Source organism: Monodelphis domestica, chromosome 3, assembly GCF_027887165.1.
Source record: "Monodelphis domestica isolate mMonDom1 chromosome 3, mMonDom1.pri, whole genome shotgun sequence".
Taxonomy (NCBI): domain Eukaryota; kingdom Metazoa; phylum Chordata; class Mammalia; order Didelphimorphia; family Didelphidae; genus Monodelphis; species Monodelphis domestica.
Genome location: NC_077229.1, coordinates 82,009,179 through 82,028,520, shown reverse-complemented (window position 1 = coordinate 82,028,520; position 19,342 = coordinate 82,009,179). Strand labels below are relative to the sequence as shown.

The window sequence follows — 19,342 nt, the reverse complement described above, 5'->3', positions numbered from 1 at the left end:
ACTTACCTTTCCAAGAATAATATCTGAAAGACCTGATTTTTTCAGAAAAAGTGCAGCTTCACTAGCCCCAACTCTCCCTGTGTATGTTGGATCTACCTATAATAAACAAAAGATAAAGACTTGAAGAAATGGTTCTTAAAAGAAAAGTGATGGTAACGCAATACACAGCTACATCAATTTCTCTATTCACTGGCAACGAGAGCAATAGATGAGAGCAGGCACTAAATTTAAATTCAGCTCAGATTAAAAAAAAAATAAACCTACCTGTTTGTAATATGATTCATATAATGGATTTCCAGTCATGAACTGCAAATAAAATCACAGATACTGTTAAGTCAAAAAGGCTCAAATTACTGAGGAAAAGAACATCCTCATAGTACTGAAATATGCATCAGTAAATATTAAAATGCTCTCTATGTAATCAATCACTAAGCACTTACTAAGTGCCAGGCACTGTACAAGATGTAGTATATATGAATACAAAGAATGAAACAACCCCTCTTTATAATGAGCTTACATTCCAAATGGGGAAACAAGTACAAATATAAACAAATACAGAATAAATACAACATAGGAAAGGAACACACTAGCAACCAACAAGAATTTATAAAGTGCCTTCTATATACCAGACATTATCCCAGGCACACTGAGTATATAAATACAAGCATGAAACAATTTCTACTCAAGAGGAACTTATATTCCAATGGGGAGGTGTGTGTGTGTGTGTGTGTGTGTGTGTCTGTGTCTGTGTCTGTGTTTGTGTGTCTGTGTGTCTGTGTGTCTGTCTGTATTATACAAACAAAATAAAGGCAGTTTGGAAGAGAGGGAGGGAAATCAGAAAGAGCCCCATTCCGAAAATGGTGCTTAAAAGAAGAAGGGAACTTTACAAGGCAGAGGTAAAGAGAAAGTGCACTGCAAGCTTGGGAAACAACCAATGCAAAGTGAAAAGAGATGGGAGAATCATATGTGAGAAGTAGAAGGCCAGTTTGACTAAATTGCAGATTTGGGGGAGGGAAGTTCAGGGATAATGTCCAAGAAGAATGGAAGATAGGTAGGAAACTAGGTTGCATAGGGCTTTAAAAGAGAAGAAGAGTTTACATTTTATCTAGAGCACTACTATAGATCAGCACTAGGTTTTATCTAGATTACCAGTGGAGTTTATTTAGGGGTGGAATGACATGACCAGATTTGCTTTAAGGAAAATCAAAGAAGAATATAAAATAGCTTGGAAAGGTATGAGACTTAAGGAACAATTAGGAGGCTGATGAAATAATCTACTGGAAAAGTAATGAGGTCCTCAATTGAGGCAGTAGGCTGAGTGAATTAGGCAGGGTCAAATGCAAGAGACATGAAAACAGAAGCAGCAATGTTTAGCAACTAACTGGATAAATGGAAATTTATGAGGTTACCAGGGGTCAAAAATAGTGGGAAACTCAGGATTATGAAAAAGTTATGAACCTGAGAGATAGGAAGGATGGTGGTGCTTTAATGAGAAAGAAAAGATTAAAAGAAGGGAAAATTTAGGGGGAGAGGTCATGAATATAGTTTCAAACATAGTGAGTATAAGCTGTCTGCAAGATATACTGTTTGAAATGTGCAACAGGCAATTAGTGACAAGAGGAGATACTGGGTCTTGAGAGATTGATCTGGGATATGCCAGAAAAGACTTCATGTAGAAAGTGACACTTGGGCTGCATCTTGAAGAGAAACGAGTCTACCAATGAAGGTTATGTCCCAACCAAAGCTGTTTCATAAGAGCATTAGTTCTTTATAATGACATGTTATAAAACCCAACTGAACATCATTTTAGAAAATATCCAAGGAATAAATCAAGTAATCAATGAGGATCTGAGTTAACTGCTACAAAGAAAAACATCATTTAACCAAATATCATGTTCTGTAGAAACAACACTGAGGGGAAAGATCTGCTTATCATTTGATCAATTCTTATAAATCTTACAATAAACTCATTTGTAGCAAGTGAAATTATTTAATAATTCACTGTTCCTAAAATAGCACAATAACAATAGCTAGAATTTATACACTGCTTTAATATTTGCAAAAGGCTTTTTACATGTGTGTTATTTCATTTGATCTTCACAACTACCCTAGAAGGTAGGTGCTATTAATCCCATTTTACAGATGAGGAAAATAAGGCTGGGGGAGTTTAAGTGACTTGCACAAAAGAAACATTAAAAATATGATCTAAACCCATCACAATGAGATTTTGTCTTCCTAAAACTTAGGGAAAATCATTTACTCTCTCTGCTATGTCCTTTACAATTCAACCACAAGGTGGCTCCACAGGGATCATTAAGGTCCACTTGAAATAGATTTTTTTTCCTATAGTACTTTGTGTTTGAAACTCCTAGGATCCCCTGGCTACCATCAAGTTTCAGCTAAAGTGTTGCCTTCTCTCAGTGGATTGAGAGCCAGGCCCAGAGATGGGAGGTCTTGGGTTCAAATATGGCCTCAGATACTTCCCAGCTGTGTGACCCTGGGCAAGTCACTTAATCCCCACTGCCTAGCCCTTACCACTCTTCTGCCTTAGAATCAATACCCAGTATTGATTCTAAGACAGAAGTTAAGATTTTAAAAACAACAACAACAATAATAAAGTGTTTCCTTCTGCCAGAAGCCTTATCCAGTTTTCTCAATTTTATTATCTTCCCACTGAGATTATCCCTAATTTATTCTGTTTATATCTTATCTATACATATTGTATGTTGTCTCAACTCCTAGAAAACAGAGATTGATTTTTCTGGCTTTTCTTTTATCCCCAGTGTTTAGCCTGGCCCCAGGCACATTGGAGGAAATTAATAAAAACTTTCTAATTGATACCATTAATATGGGCCACTGTATTTGAAGATAGAACTTGCAATCCATTCATACCTTCTTTTCCTATGCAATTCTCTTCTATGTTTCCTCAGGAATCTGGCATAGGGGGACACCAAACACACTGGTGACCATCTCAGGACATTTGGGTGAAAACTGGTGAAGCACCCCTAGGCTAACCATTAGTTATCTTTGTCATTACATAACCAAATGATGGACTGGTCACACATTCTTCTGATGGCATATTTTACACCAATGGTGTCAAAGTCAAATAAAAACAGATTAGAAAAACAAATGAACATTATCCATGTTGAATTTTATTTTTACTAATTTTGTTAAACACTTCCCAATTACATTTTAATCAAGTACCCTGCTGTGGATTTTAAGCCCTCTTACCTTATACCACCACTTCTGCCTCCCTTTGTAATCCTCTGCAACCTAGTCACATTCCTCTAGTACCTCTTTTTAGCTCTTCCTATGATATTCAATTTCAATTATTCAAAGACTAAAGGATTCCATGACCCACAACCATAAAACATCAGAAGAATGTTGTATTAAAATCAGAGTTCTTTTGTTTCAGAGAAAGCCTGGAGTGATTTTAAAAAATTTGGTGACTTCCCAAAGGCATGTAGCCCAGCTTCCTCCTCCTGTTCAATGGTGGGCCCATCCAATTACCATCTATTTTTCCAATGCCTGTTCAGGATACCCACACTGAGATTCTACTGGTCATCCATACAACAACAGAACATATTCTGGATAAGAGGTTCTCTTAATCGATTTGGCATTTCTTTTGTGGATAATAGTTATGCTGAATTTTTCTGAATTCTTATGATTTTAAAATAACCTAAAATGACAACAAAATCAAATAAGCCTGAATGGAAAGTGAACTTCTCACAAAGAGACTGAATCCTCTGCACAGACTGAGAATCAACCATCAGTCCTCCTTCTAGGAATAATCAATAGTGTGCTGCTGTTACACTGCATGGGAGACCCCCAAATATGCTGGGGCAAAGGGGGAGGGATGGCTTCTCCCAGATCTCAGAACATTATGTGAACAACATTATTTCAACTATTTTGAGTTTTATTCTTGCCAATGTCACAACCTCCTTGAGGACAAAGTTTTATAAAAAGAGAGGTCTGTTTCTCGGTCCATGAAAGGAAAGTTATGGTCTTTTATCCAAAGGAGGGAAAAAAAGGAAACAATGTTGAAGATACCAAGGTATTGAATGAAATGTCCTTGAATGTAATTAGACAAGTATGGAGGCAATAGATTTCTTTAGGTCTATCATCCACTAGATTGCAAGTTCTAGTGGGGGGAAGTAAACTCAATCTCCTTTCAGGACCTTGCCAACCAAGTGTTTAATATACAAGGACCTGAAACTTGTTGATGAGCTTAAAAGACTATCCTATAGTTATAATACACAGAATTACAAAAGTCCATGTTAAAAGTTATTGTCCCAGAGACCTCAGATACTTCTTAACTGTGTGACCCTGGGCAAGTCACTTAACACCCATTGCCTAGCCCTTATAGTTCTTCTGCCTCAGAACCAATACACAATATTGATTCTAGGACATAAGGTAAGAGTTTGTTTTTTAAATTAATGCCAAACTTTTACTTGAAAACAAAATCAAATTCTTTACTTTTAGAAAGTATAGTAGTCTGACTAAATTTGAAAAAATACCTTAAGTATTATTAAATTACTATTTATATTATAGCCATCTATTTAATTATCTAATTTAATGATCCAGTGCCAAGTCTGCTGCTGTATTTAACGGAATAATTCAAGTAACAGCAAAAACAAGAGGCAAAGTTCGCATTATGGTCTGTAAAACAGAAAAAAAAAACCCAAAACAAAAACCAATGAACTAGGTGTTAGCCATAGGATCAGAAATGAAAAGAAAGGGACTAGTAGAATCATTTAGTTTAAACATCTCAATTTATAAATGAGAAAGTTAAGTCCCAGAGAGGAAAAGGGACTTGTTCAGAGTCACACTGAGCTGAGGTACAAATCAATATCCTCTGATTCCAAGCATAAGACTCCAATATAGCATGCAGTGGAATAAAGTGAGTAAGAGAAGTAAAAAAACGGAGAGCTAGAATCTTAACCCCAATCTTCTCATTCAAAGCCTAGGGCTCTTTCCACACCAAGCTAAGGAACCTTGACTCTGTCAATGGTTGGTCAGCTCTGTGACCTTGAGCAAGGAACAATTGGTTTAACTTTTCTATTATTGGTAAAATAGGAAAAATAATGTAGCCAGTTACAGACACTGTAGCAAAGTGAATAAAGACTTTGGATTCTGAATGACCTGGGCTCAAAATCCAGCCTTTGACACATATTATTTGTGTGACCCTCAGTTGTTGAACATTATGTGAACAACATTATTTCAACTATTTTGAGTTTTATTCTTGCCAATGTCACAACCTCCTTGAGGACAAAGTTTTATAAAAAGAGAGGTCTGTTTCTTGGTCCATGAAAGGAAAGTTATGGTCTTTTATCCAAAGGAGGGAAAAAAGGAAGACTTTTCTGGAGACACAGACAAGCAGAACAACTCAAACTATGGTATTGAATGTTACATGGGTTTTTTGGGTGGGAGTAAAACAAGTTGTTTGTAATAGTTATAGTTTCCAAAGAAATCCTTTATCTGTTCTTATTTACATAAACATATTTATGTTAATTGATGTTTGTCAAGTTCAGAATACCAAAAAAAAAAGTTAAGGAAAAAACCATTTTTTAAGGGAAAGTAAACCATCAGGGGTCAGTCACTAAAAGACTGAAGGCCTGGGACTAGTTCTGTTAAATCTGATGTTCTTGAATGAAGAAAAGAAAGGAAGAGTAATGGGGGAGGAGGAAGCAAGGTTGGAGAAAATGATTAAAAGGGTTATGAGAAGTCTGTATAAACAAGGAGAAGGGGTAGGAGGGGGGAAGTGGCTGACAACTGAACCTCACACTCATTTGAAATAGTCAAAGTGGGTCAGTCAGTAATCAGTACGCATTTATTAAAGGCCTCAGACATTAAGAAAAGCAAAAGAAGGTAAACTTGCCTTCAAGAAGCTCACAATCTAATGGGACAGACAACAAGCAAAGAAACTATACACAGGATAAGTGGGAAATAATTTACATAGGAAAGGCACTGGGATTAAAAGGCATGGTGAAAGGTTGGGGGGGGGGGGCGGGAGAAGGTGAGATTTTATCTGGGATTAGAGGGAAGCCAGGCAAATCAAGAGGCTGAGATAAGAGGATCAAACACCAAGAACAATATCCAGAGCCCAGGAGAGAGTGTGTTGTTTGAGTGAGTAACAATAAGGAAGCCAGTATCCTATTTTCTAAAGTTGAGGCTTGTAAAGGGTAAGAAGACTGAAAACATAAGTGAAGGTTACGTTATAAAAGGCTTTGAAAGTCATACAGAGGATTTTGCAGTTGGATCCTGGAGGAAGGAGGGAAGAATAAACATGCAGTTGGACACAGATACATTTCACTCAATAGAGTAACAGGAGACCAAAATTAAAGGAGAGATTTGTTCAGTCATTCCATCTGTGTCCAACTGTCTGTGATTCCATCTTGGCAAAGATACCGAGTGCTTTACCATTTCCTTCTCCAGCTCATTTAACAGACGAGAAAACTGAGACAAACTGGTTTAAGTGACTTGCTCAGGGTCACACAGTTAGTTAGTGAGTTCAAATCTGAACTCAGTACTTCCTGTTTTCAGGATCACTGTGCTAACTAGCAATCCAAAGGAGGGATTAATTCTAAGCAACAAAAACTCTAAGGATATTCAGAAATATTTATAGTTCATTTTCGAGGTGGCAAAGAATGGAAATCTGAAGGGGTACCAATCAACTGAGCAACAGCTGAATAAGTTATGGTATATAAATGTGATAGAATACTATTGCTCTGTAAGACATGATGAAGAGGATGACTTCAGAGAAAACTAAGATTTGTATGAACTAATGAATAGTGAACAATTCAGATGATGATAATACTGTAAAAACAAACCCACATGAAAGAACTGATTAGCATAATCACTGGCCATAATTTCAGAGGACTAATGATAAAACATACTGCCTACTTCCTAACTCAACATGCACAATTGGGGGGGAGGGGGGGAAAGGGGGGCAGGGAGGAAAGGAAAGGTTGGCTAGGTAGCTCAGTGGATTGAGAGCCAGACCTAGAGACAGGAGATCCTGGGTTCAAATCTGGTCTCAGACACTTCCCAACTGTGTGACCCTGGGCAAGTCACTTGACACCCATTGCCTAGTCCTTACCACTCTTCTGCCTTGGAACCAATACAAAGTATCGATTCTAAGACAGAAGGTAAGGATAAAAAAAAAGACACTGAATGCAGAATACAACTATATATGTATATATCCACAAATATATGTATTTATATGACATATATCATGTATCATATATAATGCTATGCTATATATTCTTTTGAATATGGAAAATGCCTAAATTTGTTTCACTGGACTACATGCTTATAACAAGGATTTTGTTTTCCTTTTGTTCTCTACTAGAATAGGGGAAAGAAGAAAATGAAGACTTGCTTACTTTAAAAAAAATTTTTTTTTAAGAGAAAGAGTTTTTTCTCACAGCAGTTTCCTATACAAATAAAATTATATGTGGATCAAAAAAAATGTAGATGGTGGATTTGAGGAATATAAACTTCACATACATTCTGCCTGCAGAATCTGAGGCCATGTGAGAAATACAAACTAATAACCATCCATTTTATGTAGTCAGTCATTTCCAGAAGTAAATGAAATAATTTTTAAATTGTTACTTAATAAAACAATGAGCAAAAGGTAATTGCAAAAATACAAATTTAAGATTTCTACAGAGAACAGTTTAATCAGAACTCTCCAAAAGTGAAATGGGCTGCTTCTCATCAGAGAGTAAACTGTCCAGAGATGCTAAGTGAGTAGACTAAGATTGATGTTTCATTCAATTCTGGATTGAACTGGAGACTAGGTCCCTCTGGATTTTGAAACTTTGATTCTGTAAGACCTGAAGGCTTCCCAAAGGAGAGAAAATATAATAAGCAAGGGTATAACCAATTTAAATAGGTTATATAAGTGAAAAGCTGAATGATATATAGAGAAAGTTGAGCCAAAGAGTAAGAATGTCAGTATTTGTCTAATGTTTATGAAGGGAGAAAACTGTATCTGATGGGTATAAGTCTCCTGGGGGTCAGTGTGGAGGAAAGTGTAATGGGCTTGTAGCCAAAAGATCTGGATTTTGGGGGCAGCTGGGTGGCTCAGTGGCTTGAGAGTCAGACCTGGAGACGGGAGGTCCTAGGTTCAAATCTGGCCTCAGACACTTCCCAGCTGTGTGACCCTGGGCAAGTCACTTGACCCTCATTGCCTAGCCCTTACCACTCTTCTTCTGCCTTGGAGCCAATACACAGTATTGATTCCAAGATAGAAGGTAAGGGTTTAAAAAAAAAAAAGATCTGGATTTGAATACAGCTTGCCATCTATGGGATCTTGGGGGAAGCCATTTCTCTTTGGGCCTCAGTTCCCAAGTCTGTAAGATGGGGTTTAGATTGGGCAACTTTTAAAGTGCCTTTGAGCTCTAAAAACAGCCAAGTACCTCCTCTGTTCAAAGCACTGTATTAGCTATTACTCTGAATATAGCAGAAAGTGTGATTCAGGGAAAAACACTGACAATTCCTCAGGCTGTATCATTCTACAAATTTTTATTAAGCACTGATTATTGCCAGATACTTTGCCAAATGCAGAAAATAACAAGATAAAAACAACCATCATATTCTACAACTGCCTTGTCCAAATATCTCAGAAGCTATCTTTGACCCCTGGCAACATGTCTGTGCCTACCAAGCAACTTTCTATTTAGCTTAATAGAGGAGGCCCCCTTTAATTCCCATCACTTGAAAGCTCCAATCACTCTCCCTGTAACCAAATCCAGTGTGGATTTTAGGACTTTTCTTATCTAAAAATAAATATCTATGGGACATGAACAGAACTTTCTGGCATTTAAAATGAACATATTTACAAAAAATCATAATAAAGGTCTCTCATTACTCTCATCTTTCCATAGATGCTGTAACTATCTCTGCCTCAGAGTTTCCCAATTCTTTCCAGTCTCCTAGGCTGGCCCCTCCAATTCAGCACAGTATCTCCTCAGAAGAGATGGGGCAAACAAACAGAAAAATTATGGGAAAGAAAATTAGATTCTTGGGGTCAATCTCATCTCAATTCCCTTAACATTTCAGTAGTATTTGAACAACTTGGTTTTTACCACTGACTGAATCCTAATAATCTCAAAGTTTGAGGTTCTACAATTTAGAACTAGGCCCAAAGGTGTTATGAAACTGTGCATATTCTTTGACCCAGCAATATCACTCCTTGATCTGTATGTCAGTGATAAAAATAACCTATATGTACAAAAATATTTAGAGCAGCTCTTTTTGTGATGGCGAAGCTTTAGAAATGAATGGAATGCTCATCAATTGGAAGATGGCTGAACAAGTTGTGGTATACAACTGCAATGGAATACTATCGTGAAACAAGAAATGATGAGGGGAATGGTTTCAGAAAAACCTGGGAAGATTTATATTAACTGATACAAAGTAAAGTGAGTAGAACCTGAAGAACACTAACACTGTTCATAGGAACAACAATATTGGAACAATGACAAACTGTGAAAGAGTTAACTATAATATTCTAACCAATATAATTATCTAAGGCAATTCCAAAAGACTAATAAAGAAAAATGCTATCCAAAGGGAGAACTGGTGAACTCTGAGTGTAGCCTAGCGAATACTTTTTCATTTACTTTATTTTTCTTGCCTTTTTTTTTGACATGGCTAACATGGAAATGTTTTGCATGACCTCACGTATATAATTGCTATATAGCTTGCCTTCTCAATATATGGGGGAATGGCTGGAGGGAGAGAATTGGGAACTCAGAGATTTTTTTAAATAATGTTAAAGTATTTTTTTAAAGAGTCGACGTTCAATTATGCTATACAAATTTGAGTTTTCTACCAACTGGTAAAAATGCTCACTATTTGGCCATACTCTTTCTACTCTCCTGTTTGTAGTGTAAAGTACACTGACTTTGACATCACATTTTGATTTAAATCCTGGCTCCCTACTGATCAGTTTCATTGTAAAGGAAGGGGTTGTTCCATATCCTATTACCATTGCAATGTAATCCAAACCCTGCCTTCCACTGAGACTGACTTCCTCAGTGACTCTGGCTTACACATACCACATACAGTTCCTCCCACCATTCATTTGCTTGTGATGCTCTCCCAACCTGAAAAATCCAACTTGGAGCAATATAGGTAGTGTAGAAAGTACTACAGCATAAATGCTAGAAATACACAGAAAGGAGGGGAGAAAAGGCTTAAATCTCAACCTCCTCTATTGAAGCCTTCCTAACTCTACTAATTCATACCAACTGATCTCTCCTCTGAGCTTGTCTGCACCATACAATTTAGTTCTTAACTATCCTGTCTTATTTTCCCCTCTAATTAATGTAAATTGTTTTTCTTCAGCAAGATTATAAACCCCTTGGGGGCAGTCAGTCAGTTAATAAGCATTTATTAATGCTATGTGCTAAGCACTCAACTATGCATTAGGGATACAAAAAGATAGTCCCTACCCTCAAGAGGCTCACAATCTAAAGAAGACAAAAATAAATACATACAAACAAGCTGTATAAAGGATAAATAGGAAATAATAAACAAAAAGAAGGTATTAGAATCAAGACAGATTTGGAAAGAGCAGTGGCTATATTTTATACTTTTAAGAAATATTCTTGGGGGCATCTGGGTAACTCAATGGATTGAGAGTCAGGCCTAAAGAGGGGAGGTCCTGGGTTCAAATTTGGCTTCAGCCACTTCACAGCTGTGTGACCCTGGGCAAGTCACTTAACCCCCATTGCCTAGCCCTTACCACTCTTCTGCCTTGGAACCAATACACAGTACTGATTCCAAGATAGAAGGTAAGGGTTTAAAAAATATATATTCTCATAGCACCCAGTAAGGCATTGAAAATATAGCAACTGGGGGCAGCTAGGTAACATAGTAGGAAAACTTCTAGGTCTAGAATGGAGAAGATCTGGATTCAAATCTGACCTATATACTTCTAGCTATGTGACCCTGGGCAAGTCACTTAACTCCCATTGCCTAGCCCTCGAAATTCTTCTATCTTAAAACTGATATTAAAGGCAGATGGTGAGGGTTTTATCAATTGTTCCAAGAAGATTAATTGATGAACTGCTTCATGATTTCAATAGTCTAGTTATTATAGAAGTGAAACAGAAAAACATGTTTCAACAAAATTTTACAAATATTTAGGTTTTAATATATCATTTGCAATTCTAAGGCAGAAGAACACTAAGAGTAGGCAATTGGAGTCGAGTGACTTGCTTAAGGTCACACAGCTAGGAAATGTCTGAGGCCAAATTTGAATCCTGGACCTTCCATCTCTGGGTGTGGCTCTCCACCCAATGAATCACCTATCTGCCCCTGCATTAATTTTTAAGTCTCAAAGTAAAAAGAAAACAAGAGGCAACTTCCAGTGTGCTAGATATCTTCCATGGAGAATGTATGGTCAAACATGAATATGAATTTGCATAGGATAAAATGTCTGGCAAAAGTGGTAATCTATAAAGTAAAGGACAGGAATTTACACTACTGAAATCACAGATATAATCCAAACTTTGATCCTATCATCTGAGCAAACTCTCATATCTCTCCTCCTCTTTCCTTGAGAAAATCATCTATAATTAATGCCTTCACTACTTTTCTTCTCACTCTAAGTCTTGCTTCTGACCTCATCCAATGAAAATGCTCAACAAAATTACCAATGATGACAAAGTCAACAAATCCAATGTCTTTTCTCAAGCTTCATACATCTTGATTTATATGCAGCACCCAACACTGTTGATTACCTTCTACCTCCTGGACAATGCCTCTTCTCTAGATTTTTGTAACACTGCTCTCTCCTCATTTCTGACTCACCTTCATTATGTCTGCTGGTTATTCACCCAGGTCATGTTCATTAACCAGGGGAATCTCCCATGATCCTGTTCTGAGTCGGCCATTACCTTCTCTTTACTGTCTATAAAGTGTCCCAAAAGCCTAAAGAACAGTTTTAAGCTTTAACTTCAGAAGTATAAAGCTACAAACTTACCCCCAAAAGTGAAAGTTTAAATAATAATATAATAAAATAATAAATGTTTAATTTTAGCAAGATAGGGCTTCCTGTCATAAATTGACTTTTTAACATTTCTGAAGGATACTTTCTCAAACTGTATAAGCAGAGAAGATCTTATTGTTTAGCCACCTTGTCTCCATTACATGTTTTCTTGTGGAGTCATATCAAAACTGTCATTATGCATCAAAACTTCATTCTCTGAATGATCATAAGGTTAAGATTGCAAATGCAATTCTTGTAGTCACTGAACAGCAGTTGAAGAAAGTTTTTACAAAGTTTGAAAATTGAATGGAACAATTGATGTATCACACAAGAGTGGTTATGTCGAATTTTAATAAGAAACATCACTATTTTAAAATTTTGAATAATTAATCTTTCAAATGTTCATTTTTTTCTGTTTATAGCATGTATAGTTCTGACATTACTAAAGCTTAAAACTGTACTAAGACTTCTGGGACATCCTATACTATCTCACATAGTAATTTTTTAAAAAATTCTTATCTTCAATCTTAGAATCAATACTATATATTGGGTCCAAGGTAGAAGAGTGGTAAAGGCTAGGCAATGAGGGTCAAGTGACTTGCCCAGGGTCACATAGCTAGGCGGTGTCTAAAGCCACATTTAACCTTAGGACCTCACATCTCTAGGCCTGGTTCTCAATCCATTGAGCCACCTAGCTGCCATTTATAGCCACCTTATTAGCTCTATGTGGATGATTCCTAGGTCAAGCCTTTTTCCAGATTTTCAGTCCCCCATTACCAATTACTTTTTGGTGACCTCAAACTGGCTGTCCTGTAAGCAACCCAAAATCAACATATCCAAACCAAAACTCATTATCTTTCCCCAAAAAGCATTCCTGTCTTACAAATCACCCTATTATTAGTCAGACTCATAATTTCATAGATATCCTCAACTCCTCATTTTCACTCACCTCATATATCCAACCCATTGCAAACTTGTCCTTGCTATTTAATCCAAATCAACAAGTATTACGAATCCTTCTTTGCTAAGAGTCCTCTCCTTTCCCCCCTTAACAAAACAAACATACAAACAAAAAGGCAGATGCAGCTTACTGTGCAATCAATCAGCAGGTGTTCCTTAAGTTCTAGGAATAAAAATACAGTACACAAAACTATTTTGCTCTTTAAGGACCTTAAATTCTAAAGAGGAGAAAGGAGAGGAGATACAATTTGTATACACATATAAAGAGAAAAGATACAAAATAAATGCACAGCCATTTAAGGTTGGAGAGAGGCTAACAATTTGGGGAATAGGGAAAGGCTTCTTGAAGTAAGAGACAATCCTTACAGTTAAGCTTTAAAGGAATATTAGGGCTTTAAAAGACAGAGGTGAAGGCAAGAGTGTATTCCAGGATCAGACGACAGTGCTTGGCAAAGGCACAGAGCCAGAAAAGGTAATGTCATATACAAGGAGCATCAAGGAGGAGCTTGGGAGTATGTGAGGGGGAACAATGTAATAACTAGCTTAGAAAGACAGGTTATAGCCAAACCGTAAAATGCTTTAAACAGAGGGGTTCTTCTTTTATTCTAAGGCAATGGGAGTAAAGCTGTAAAGATTCTTGATCAAAGAATGCCATTGTCAGATCTGTGATTGAGAAATATAATTTTGGCAGCAGTGAAGGATAGCTTAGAGAAGGGAGAAACTGGATAAAGGGAGACAAATTAGAAGACTATTGCAAATAGTGCAAAAAAAAAAGAAAAACCCAGCCCACAAATCTTTTAACCTGTCCACTTATATCCTCCTTGCTATGAAAGCCACTTGGACTGGAACTGAAGCTCAGCACAGTTAGATGATGTGCTCAGGGTCTAACAACCACTAAGTGTTGGAGCTAAGAAACAAAAGTCAGGTCAACAATTACAGAGCTCTTCCAGTTGGCCACCCTGGTTCCTAAGTGAAAATCTTCTCAAGCCTTTGTTTTGAAATGATGGCAAATATTAGGAACTGCCTCACAATTCAAACTATATCCTTCCCTTCATTCTAAATCCACACCTAGATCGATCACATTTTCCCCTTCTTTCCACTCACACACCCATCACTTTCCTGGAGACCTATCTTACCTTTGAGTGAACTATTATAGAAGCCTTTTAACTGGTCTCCCTGCTTCTAATATCTCCCCATTCTAACCTATATTCCATACAACTGCCAAAGTAATTTTCCTAAAATACAAGTTTGCCCATGTAGTCCCACCACCACCACACTAACTTCTTGTGGTTCTCTATTATTTCTAAGAATTATATATACAACTCCAGTTTGCCATTTATAGCTCATCACAAATTGATCTCTTCTTGCCTTTCCAGCTTTCTTACACATTACCCCTTCCCCCAGATGCTGCCCTCCATGCCTGGAATATACTCCTCCCATTTAACACTGCCTCTTGGAATACTGGGTTTCCTTTAAAACTCAACTTTTTGCATTAATTCTTTTCTGGTCCTCCAAGAAGCTAGAGCCTTTACACCCTTATCAATTTAATATATTTCTTGGCGAGTGCATATTTAATACATGTGCATGTTGTCATCTGATTAGAATGTGAACTCCACAAGGTAGTGAGCACTTTGCTTTTGTCTTTGTGTCATTATGTCTGATACAAAGTAGGCACTTGATGAATGTTTATTGTTCAATTAAGTGAAGGTGAAGGGCTGATTGAAGGTGGTAGAGCAATGCTACAATTAGTGATTAATATTCCTATTCTCCCTTCTTTATGATACAATAAGAATAGTAACTTTAATAGACATTTTTAAACCAGGATCATTAAAAATGATAAATAAATTAAAATATGTTCTCTGGCCCATTAGATTATAAGATCTTTAATGGTCAGGTACTGTTGCTGTTCTACAAAGCACCACTACACTGTGCATACTCAGAGTAACTTGGTACAACTTATTTAGAACCTAAACATAGAAAAGATATGGTACTAGGGCTGAAGGAATTCACTCCAGTAATGAACTCAATAGAGCTTTCCTTACTAACAAAAGCATTACAAATTGCTTAGGTCATTACAAGAGTAAGATATCCTGACAACATGAACTGGGATGGATGGCTTTCACAGTAGTAGTGATAAACAGGCAGATGCCAGTCTGTGAGAATATCAAGGTGACACAATTTGAGGCATCTTAATCTGTAAACTGACACTGAGATCAATAGTACCATCTCATTCACTTAGAGGCTCCACTTTCTTTACCTTCTTAGCTGACTAACATTAAGGACAGAAGCAAGAAAGTGGCTTTAAAGTTTACTCTGGATGAAATAGAGAAAAGATTTCATATATGTATCAAAAGTCAAAGTGATGCTTATCAGTAAGTCCGATATAATATCATTTTGGATAAGAAATGGTCTTGAGGCTCAGGTTTTAATAAATATAAGAATGTTTCTTACCTCAATACTGAAATATCTGGAAGCAAGTAAAGTGAAAATAATTTAGACTCTCCCTCCCCCCCCCCATTATCACTAAAGTCTATACCTTTCTGATCTTAAAGTGTGTACTGACACAGTAACACCTTTTTTTCTAAAGATCTGTGTTCTTACCACATTCACTAGTCTTTCATGTCTTGTGAAACAGGAAGGGAATAAATGTTAAGGATGGTTATTAAGTGGCCCTGTCTTAAGTCATACAAAGGCAGATATGATTCTAGAATAAAGATATCCTTTACTCCTAGATCTGGCCAGTGTTCTACAAGAAAATAATACTACTTTCTAATGAGCATTTCTTGGAGAAATCAACAGGAGTTAGAAATTATTTTAGGGGAAAGGAAAGATGGTATGGAAATACTTTGAAGAACCTTAACCCTAAAATATTATGATTCAAGAAATGTGTATAAAACACAAAAAAAGTTGCCAAATTTTTGCACTGGCAAAAATAAAAAAGTTCTATTTCAACTGAACACCAAAAGGTACTTTAAAGACTTCATAACCATTCACTTTATATCTGTTCCCAGTGCCTAGCACAGAATAAGTACTGAGTTGCTTGTGGATTTCTTGATCCACATTTTCTGGATAAGAGAAAGTTGCAGGTAGAAAGAAATCTCAGATTCAGTGGAAAAGAACCTTGATAAGAACTAAAGCATGAAATTTTATAGGAGTTTGTAAATGGACAGTTATGCTTGGGGGGGGGGCGGGGGAGAAACAAGGAAACATTGTGAAGTTAACTCTTATCTCCTTCACAACTCTCTTACATACCTCAATTTTCCCTACCTTCAACTTCAAACTGATTTACACACTATTTTCTCACCTCCATACCTTTACTAGTACTAACTCTATATACCTACTGCAGCCTACAAAAGTCTAACAGCCTTCAAGGCCTTAATATATACAATGTTTACCATATAGTAAATACTTTTTCATTCATTCATGTTATCATTACTTATATACATACCAAACCTTTCTAATTATACAAGAAGCTTCTTAAGGAAGATTTCCCTTCAATATAAAATAATTTTCTAACAATTTGAGTTGTCTAAAAATGGAAATACTGTCTTTTAAAACAGAAACTTCCCCAGTCCTGAAAGTGGTTAAAAAAATGCTTCACAACCACTTGCTAGAGATGTTACAAAAGGTATTAATCCAACAGACAGAGGTTTGGACTAGATGACTTCTCAGGTCCTTAACATCTCTTATGTTCATAACCCCATATTTGATAAAGGCATAATATCTACAGAAATAAGAAAAAAATTGACCATAAGATCATACTTTTAAAAATCATGGAAGAAAAACTGTCAGATGCCAGAGATTTGGGTATGGAACTCTATCTCTGTTATTCACCAGTTTTGTACTTACCTCCATCCACCTTCCTAGACTGTATCTGACAAATATATGTTAGAGTTAAATTAAGATAAAATATTCAAAACTGAAACAGTGTTAAAATTTTCTGGTTAGTCTTAAAGCTCTCAAGGCCCCAACAAAAAGGAGGAGCAGTAAGCTTTGCTCATTAGGCAAATTAGGGGTTTTACCCAAGAACTTAAAAACTCAGTACTGAAAACAGTGTTTAGTATATATGACAAATCTCTCTCCCTCTAAACTGTTTTAGCATTTAACTAATATCTCATACATGTATTATCCTCTACTTTGTATTACAATCCTGAATATATCTTTTTCTTTCTACTAAATTATAATCCCCATGAGGGAAGCAGGCATCCTTCCTTGGTCATTTTCACATACCTCTCCTACACTGCCTATAAGTGAACTGAATGATGCTAATTCCACAGTGATAAATATTCCAAATTTGTCTGTTTCTCTAAAACTTAATAATCACTCTGGCATAATCTAGAGTTTGGGCTTTAGCTACTTCCATATACTATGTCTTGTTGTCCATTTATGTCTAAGTTTAATGTCATCTATTTCCTAAACATGTATATTACCTATCAGTGCTGATAGTATAACTTTCAGTAAGCAGAGATTGCTTATATGTATAGTTTTTCTTTGTATGGTGACTAGAACCACACCATGAATAATCAAACAGTTTAAAAATCATTGCATGTTAGAGATGGCAGGGACCCTAAAGATCATTTACTCCAAACTCCAAATTTAATAGGCATGAGCACTGAGGTTTTTTGGGATGACCCAACCAAAGTCACACAGTGACCTGAGTGTCGGCCCTCATAAAACAGGTTTTATAATTCACAGTCTACTATTCATTTATTTTCTGTATATGTTAAAATACCTCAAAACCCAGCAAAAATTATGAAATAAGACCGAGGATCCTTTAAAAATAGATACTAACTCTGAAGAAGTCATTTTATACCAGGTTATCCCTTGCTTAAAATATCTTAGATATAAAGCTTCATCCTGTAATGCAAAGTCAAACTTCCGACAATTCAATTTGACGATCCAACAAAGCAGACAATCACCTCTAGGCACCTCAGGCAAGTGACTGAGGGGTTACGGTAGCACCCCAAATTCAACACTTGGCGGCCAACCCTGTGCTGAGTCTCTGCAAACTCAGCTAGACTAGCCCTCAGAAGTCTTTCCAATTTACTGGGGCCTGCGAGAGTTTGCGCTCCACCGCCGGCTCAGTCTTCGGGTCACCTCCATGTCACAATGAGGCACGAAAACAGGACCCGGGAGGCGGAGGAGCGGAGGGACTGGCGTACCGCTGGTAAAGCCCGAGGAGTCCCGATGGAAAATGTGAATGGCACAAATCTGATCAAAGAAGGGTCGGTCCCCCGGCACCCAGGCAGGCCAGCCTCCGGGGTGGCCGCAGTGACCCCAGAGGATCAGGGTCTCAAGGTCCGGGAACCGTGCCGTGCCGTGCCGTCCCCTCCCCCGCCCCCTTTCATACCGACTCACTAACGCTCAGACAACCACTCCCTCTCCCTCTCAACACCGAGTCCCCCGCCCGCATTCCTCTTCTTGGGGGCCCGCAGCCTCCTCCTCCTCCTCTTCCTCCTTCCCTTCCTCCTCCCAGTGCCCAGGATGACATGTCACGTTGGTCGGGCCTGGAGAGGATCTCCAAGAGCTCAGCCACCACCCCGAATCCCAGGCCCAAGTTTCCTGGGCCTGTCACCTCCGGGAGGGAGGAGGGATCTGAGCCAGCCCTGCCGGGGTCACCGCCGCCCGCGCTCCCAGCACCTCCCCCGAGGCGGCCCCGGCCTGCTCCGCGGCCCGGCGCAGCGTAGCTCAGGCTGGTGCCCAGACTCTCCGCCTCCGCCGGCCTGGTCCCGCGCGGGCCTCGCGCTCCTCGGGGCCCGCCCCCATCTCCCCCTGAGGTGCCCCCGTCCACGTACCTGCTGGGAGAGCGGAACCAGCGGCGCCGCCATCTTCGCCCCACTCCGGCACCGACCGACCTACGGCGGGGAGGGGAGGGGCCAGCAGGAGCTGGGGCTCCCTGCGCGCGCAGCGTTACGCTACGCTACGCGGCACGGCCCAGGGCTCCGCCCCGAGAGCGCAGGTGGGGAGGGGGAGGGGGAGGGGGAGGAGAGGGAGGAAGGCCTGCGGGCCGGCGATGGCTGAGTGCTGCTGCACTGCTAGAGGCTAAGGGGCGTGGCCTGAGGCAGCGGGAGGAGCGAGCCCCACCCAAACCCCCTTCTATTCCTCCTCCCCACCTTCGACCCCCACTAGAATGCTTGTAGAACTGTACCTAAGTGTGTAATAATAGACTCATTGGTCTCTGACTGTGCTACTGGGGATTGTGTAGCAGAAAAAAATGGGCTCTGATCTGGGTTCAGGCATGGGGGTCTCTTCCCATCCACCACTACCCTTGTTTATCTTGGGCTGCTCCCTGCACCTCAGTATCTCTATCTGTAAAATGAGGAAAGGGGTTCCTAACCTTTTTGTGCGTCTAGAACCCCTTGGGCATTCAGTCTG

The 19,342-nt window shown here is 38.6% G+C and overlaps 1 protein-coding gene across 13 annotated transcripts in view; it reads right to left on the bottom strand.

The window, feature by feature from the left end:
• The window catches only part of EPS15L1 (epidermal growth factor receptor pathway substrate 15 like 1), a 149,774-nt gene extending 130,869 nt beyond the window's left edge, over positions 1-18,905 (bottom strand). For 7 of the 13 annotated variants that reach the window (XM_056822305.1, XM_056822300.1, XM_056822296.1 and 4 more), the window contains exons 1-3: positions 18,763-18,903; positions 265-306; positions 7-96 (exon numbers count right to left, since the gene is read on the bottom strand). In XM_056822305.1, the coding sequence (XP_056678283.1) occupies positions 7-96; positions 265-306; positions 18,763-18,795 (165 nt within the window). In that variant the 5' untranslated portion in view covers positions 18,796-18,903. Of the gene's footprint in view, positions 1-6; positions 97-264; positions 307-17,886; positions 18,032-18,762 lie in introns of those variants that run through there. The other 6 variants (XM_056822292.1, XM_056822293.1, XM_056822294.1 and 3 more) reach the window with 4 other exon arrangements.
• Between the last annotated feature and the right edge of the window lie 437 nt (positions 18,906-19,342).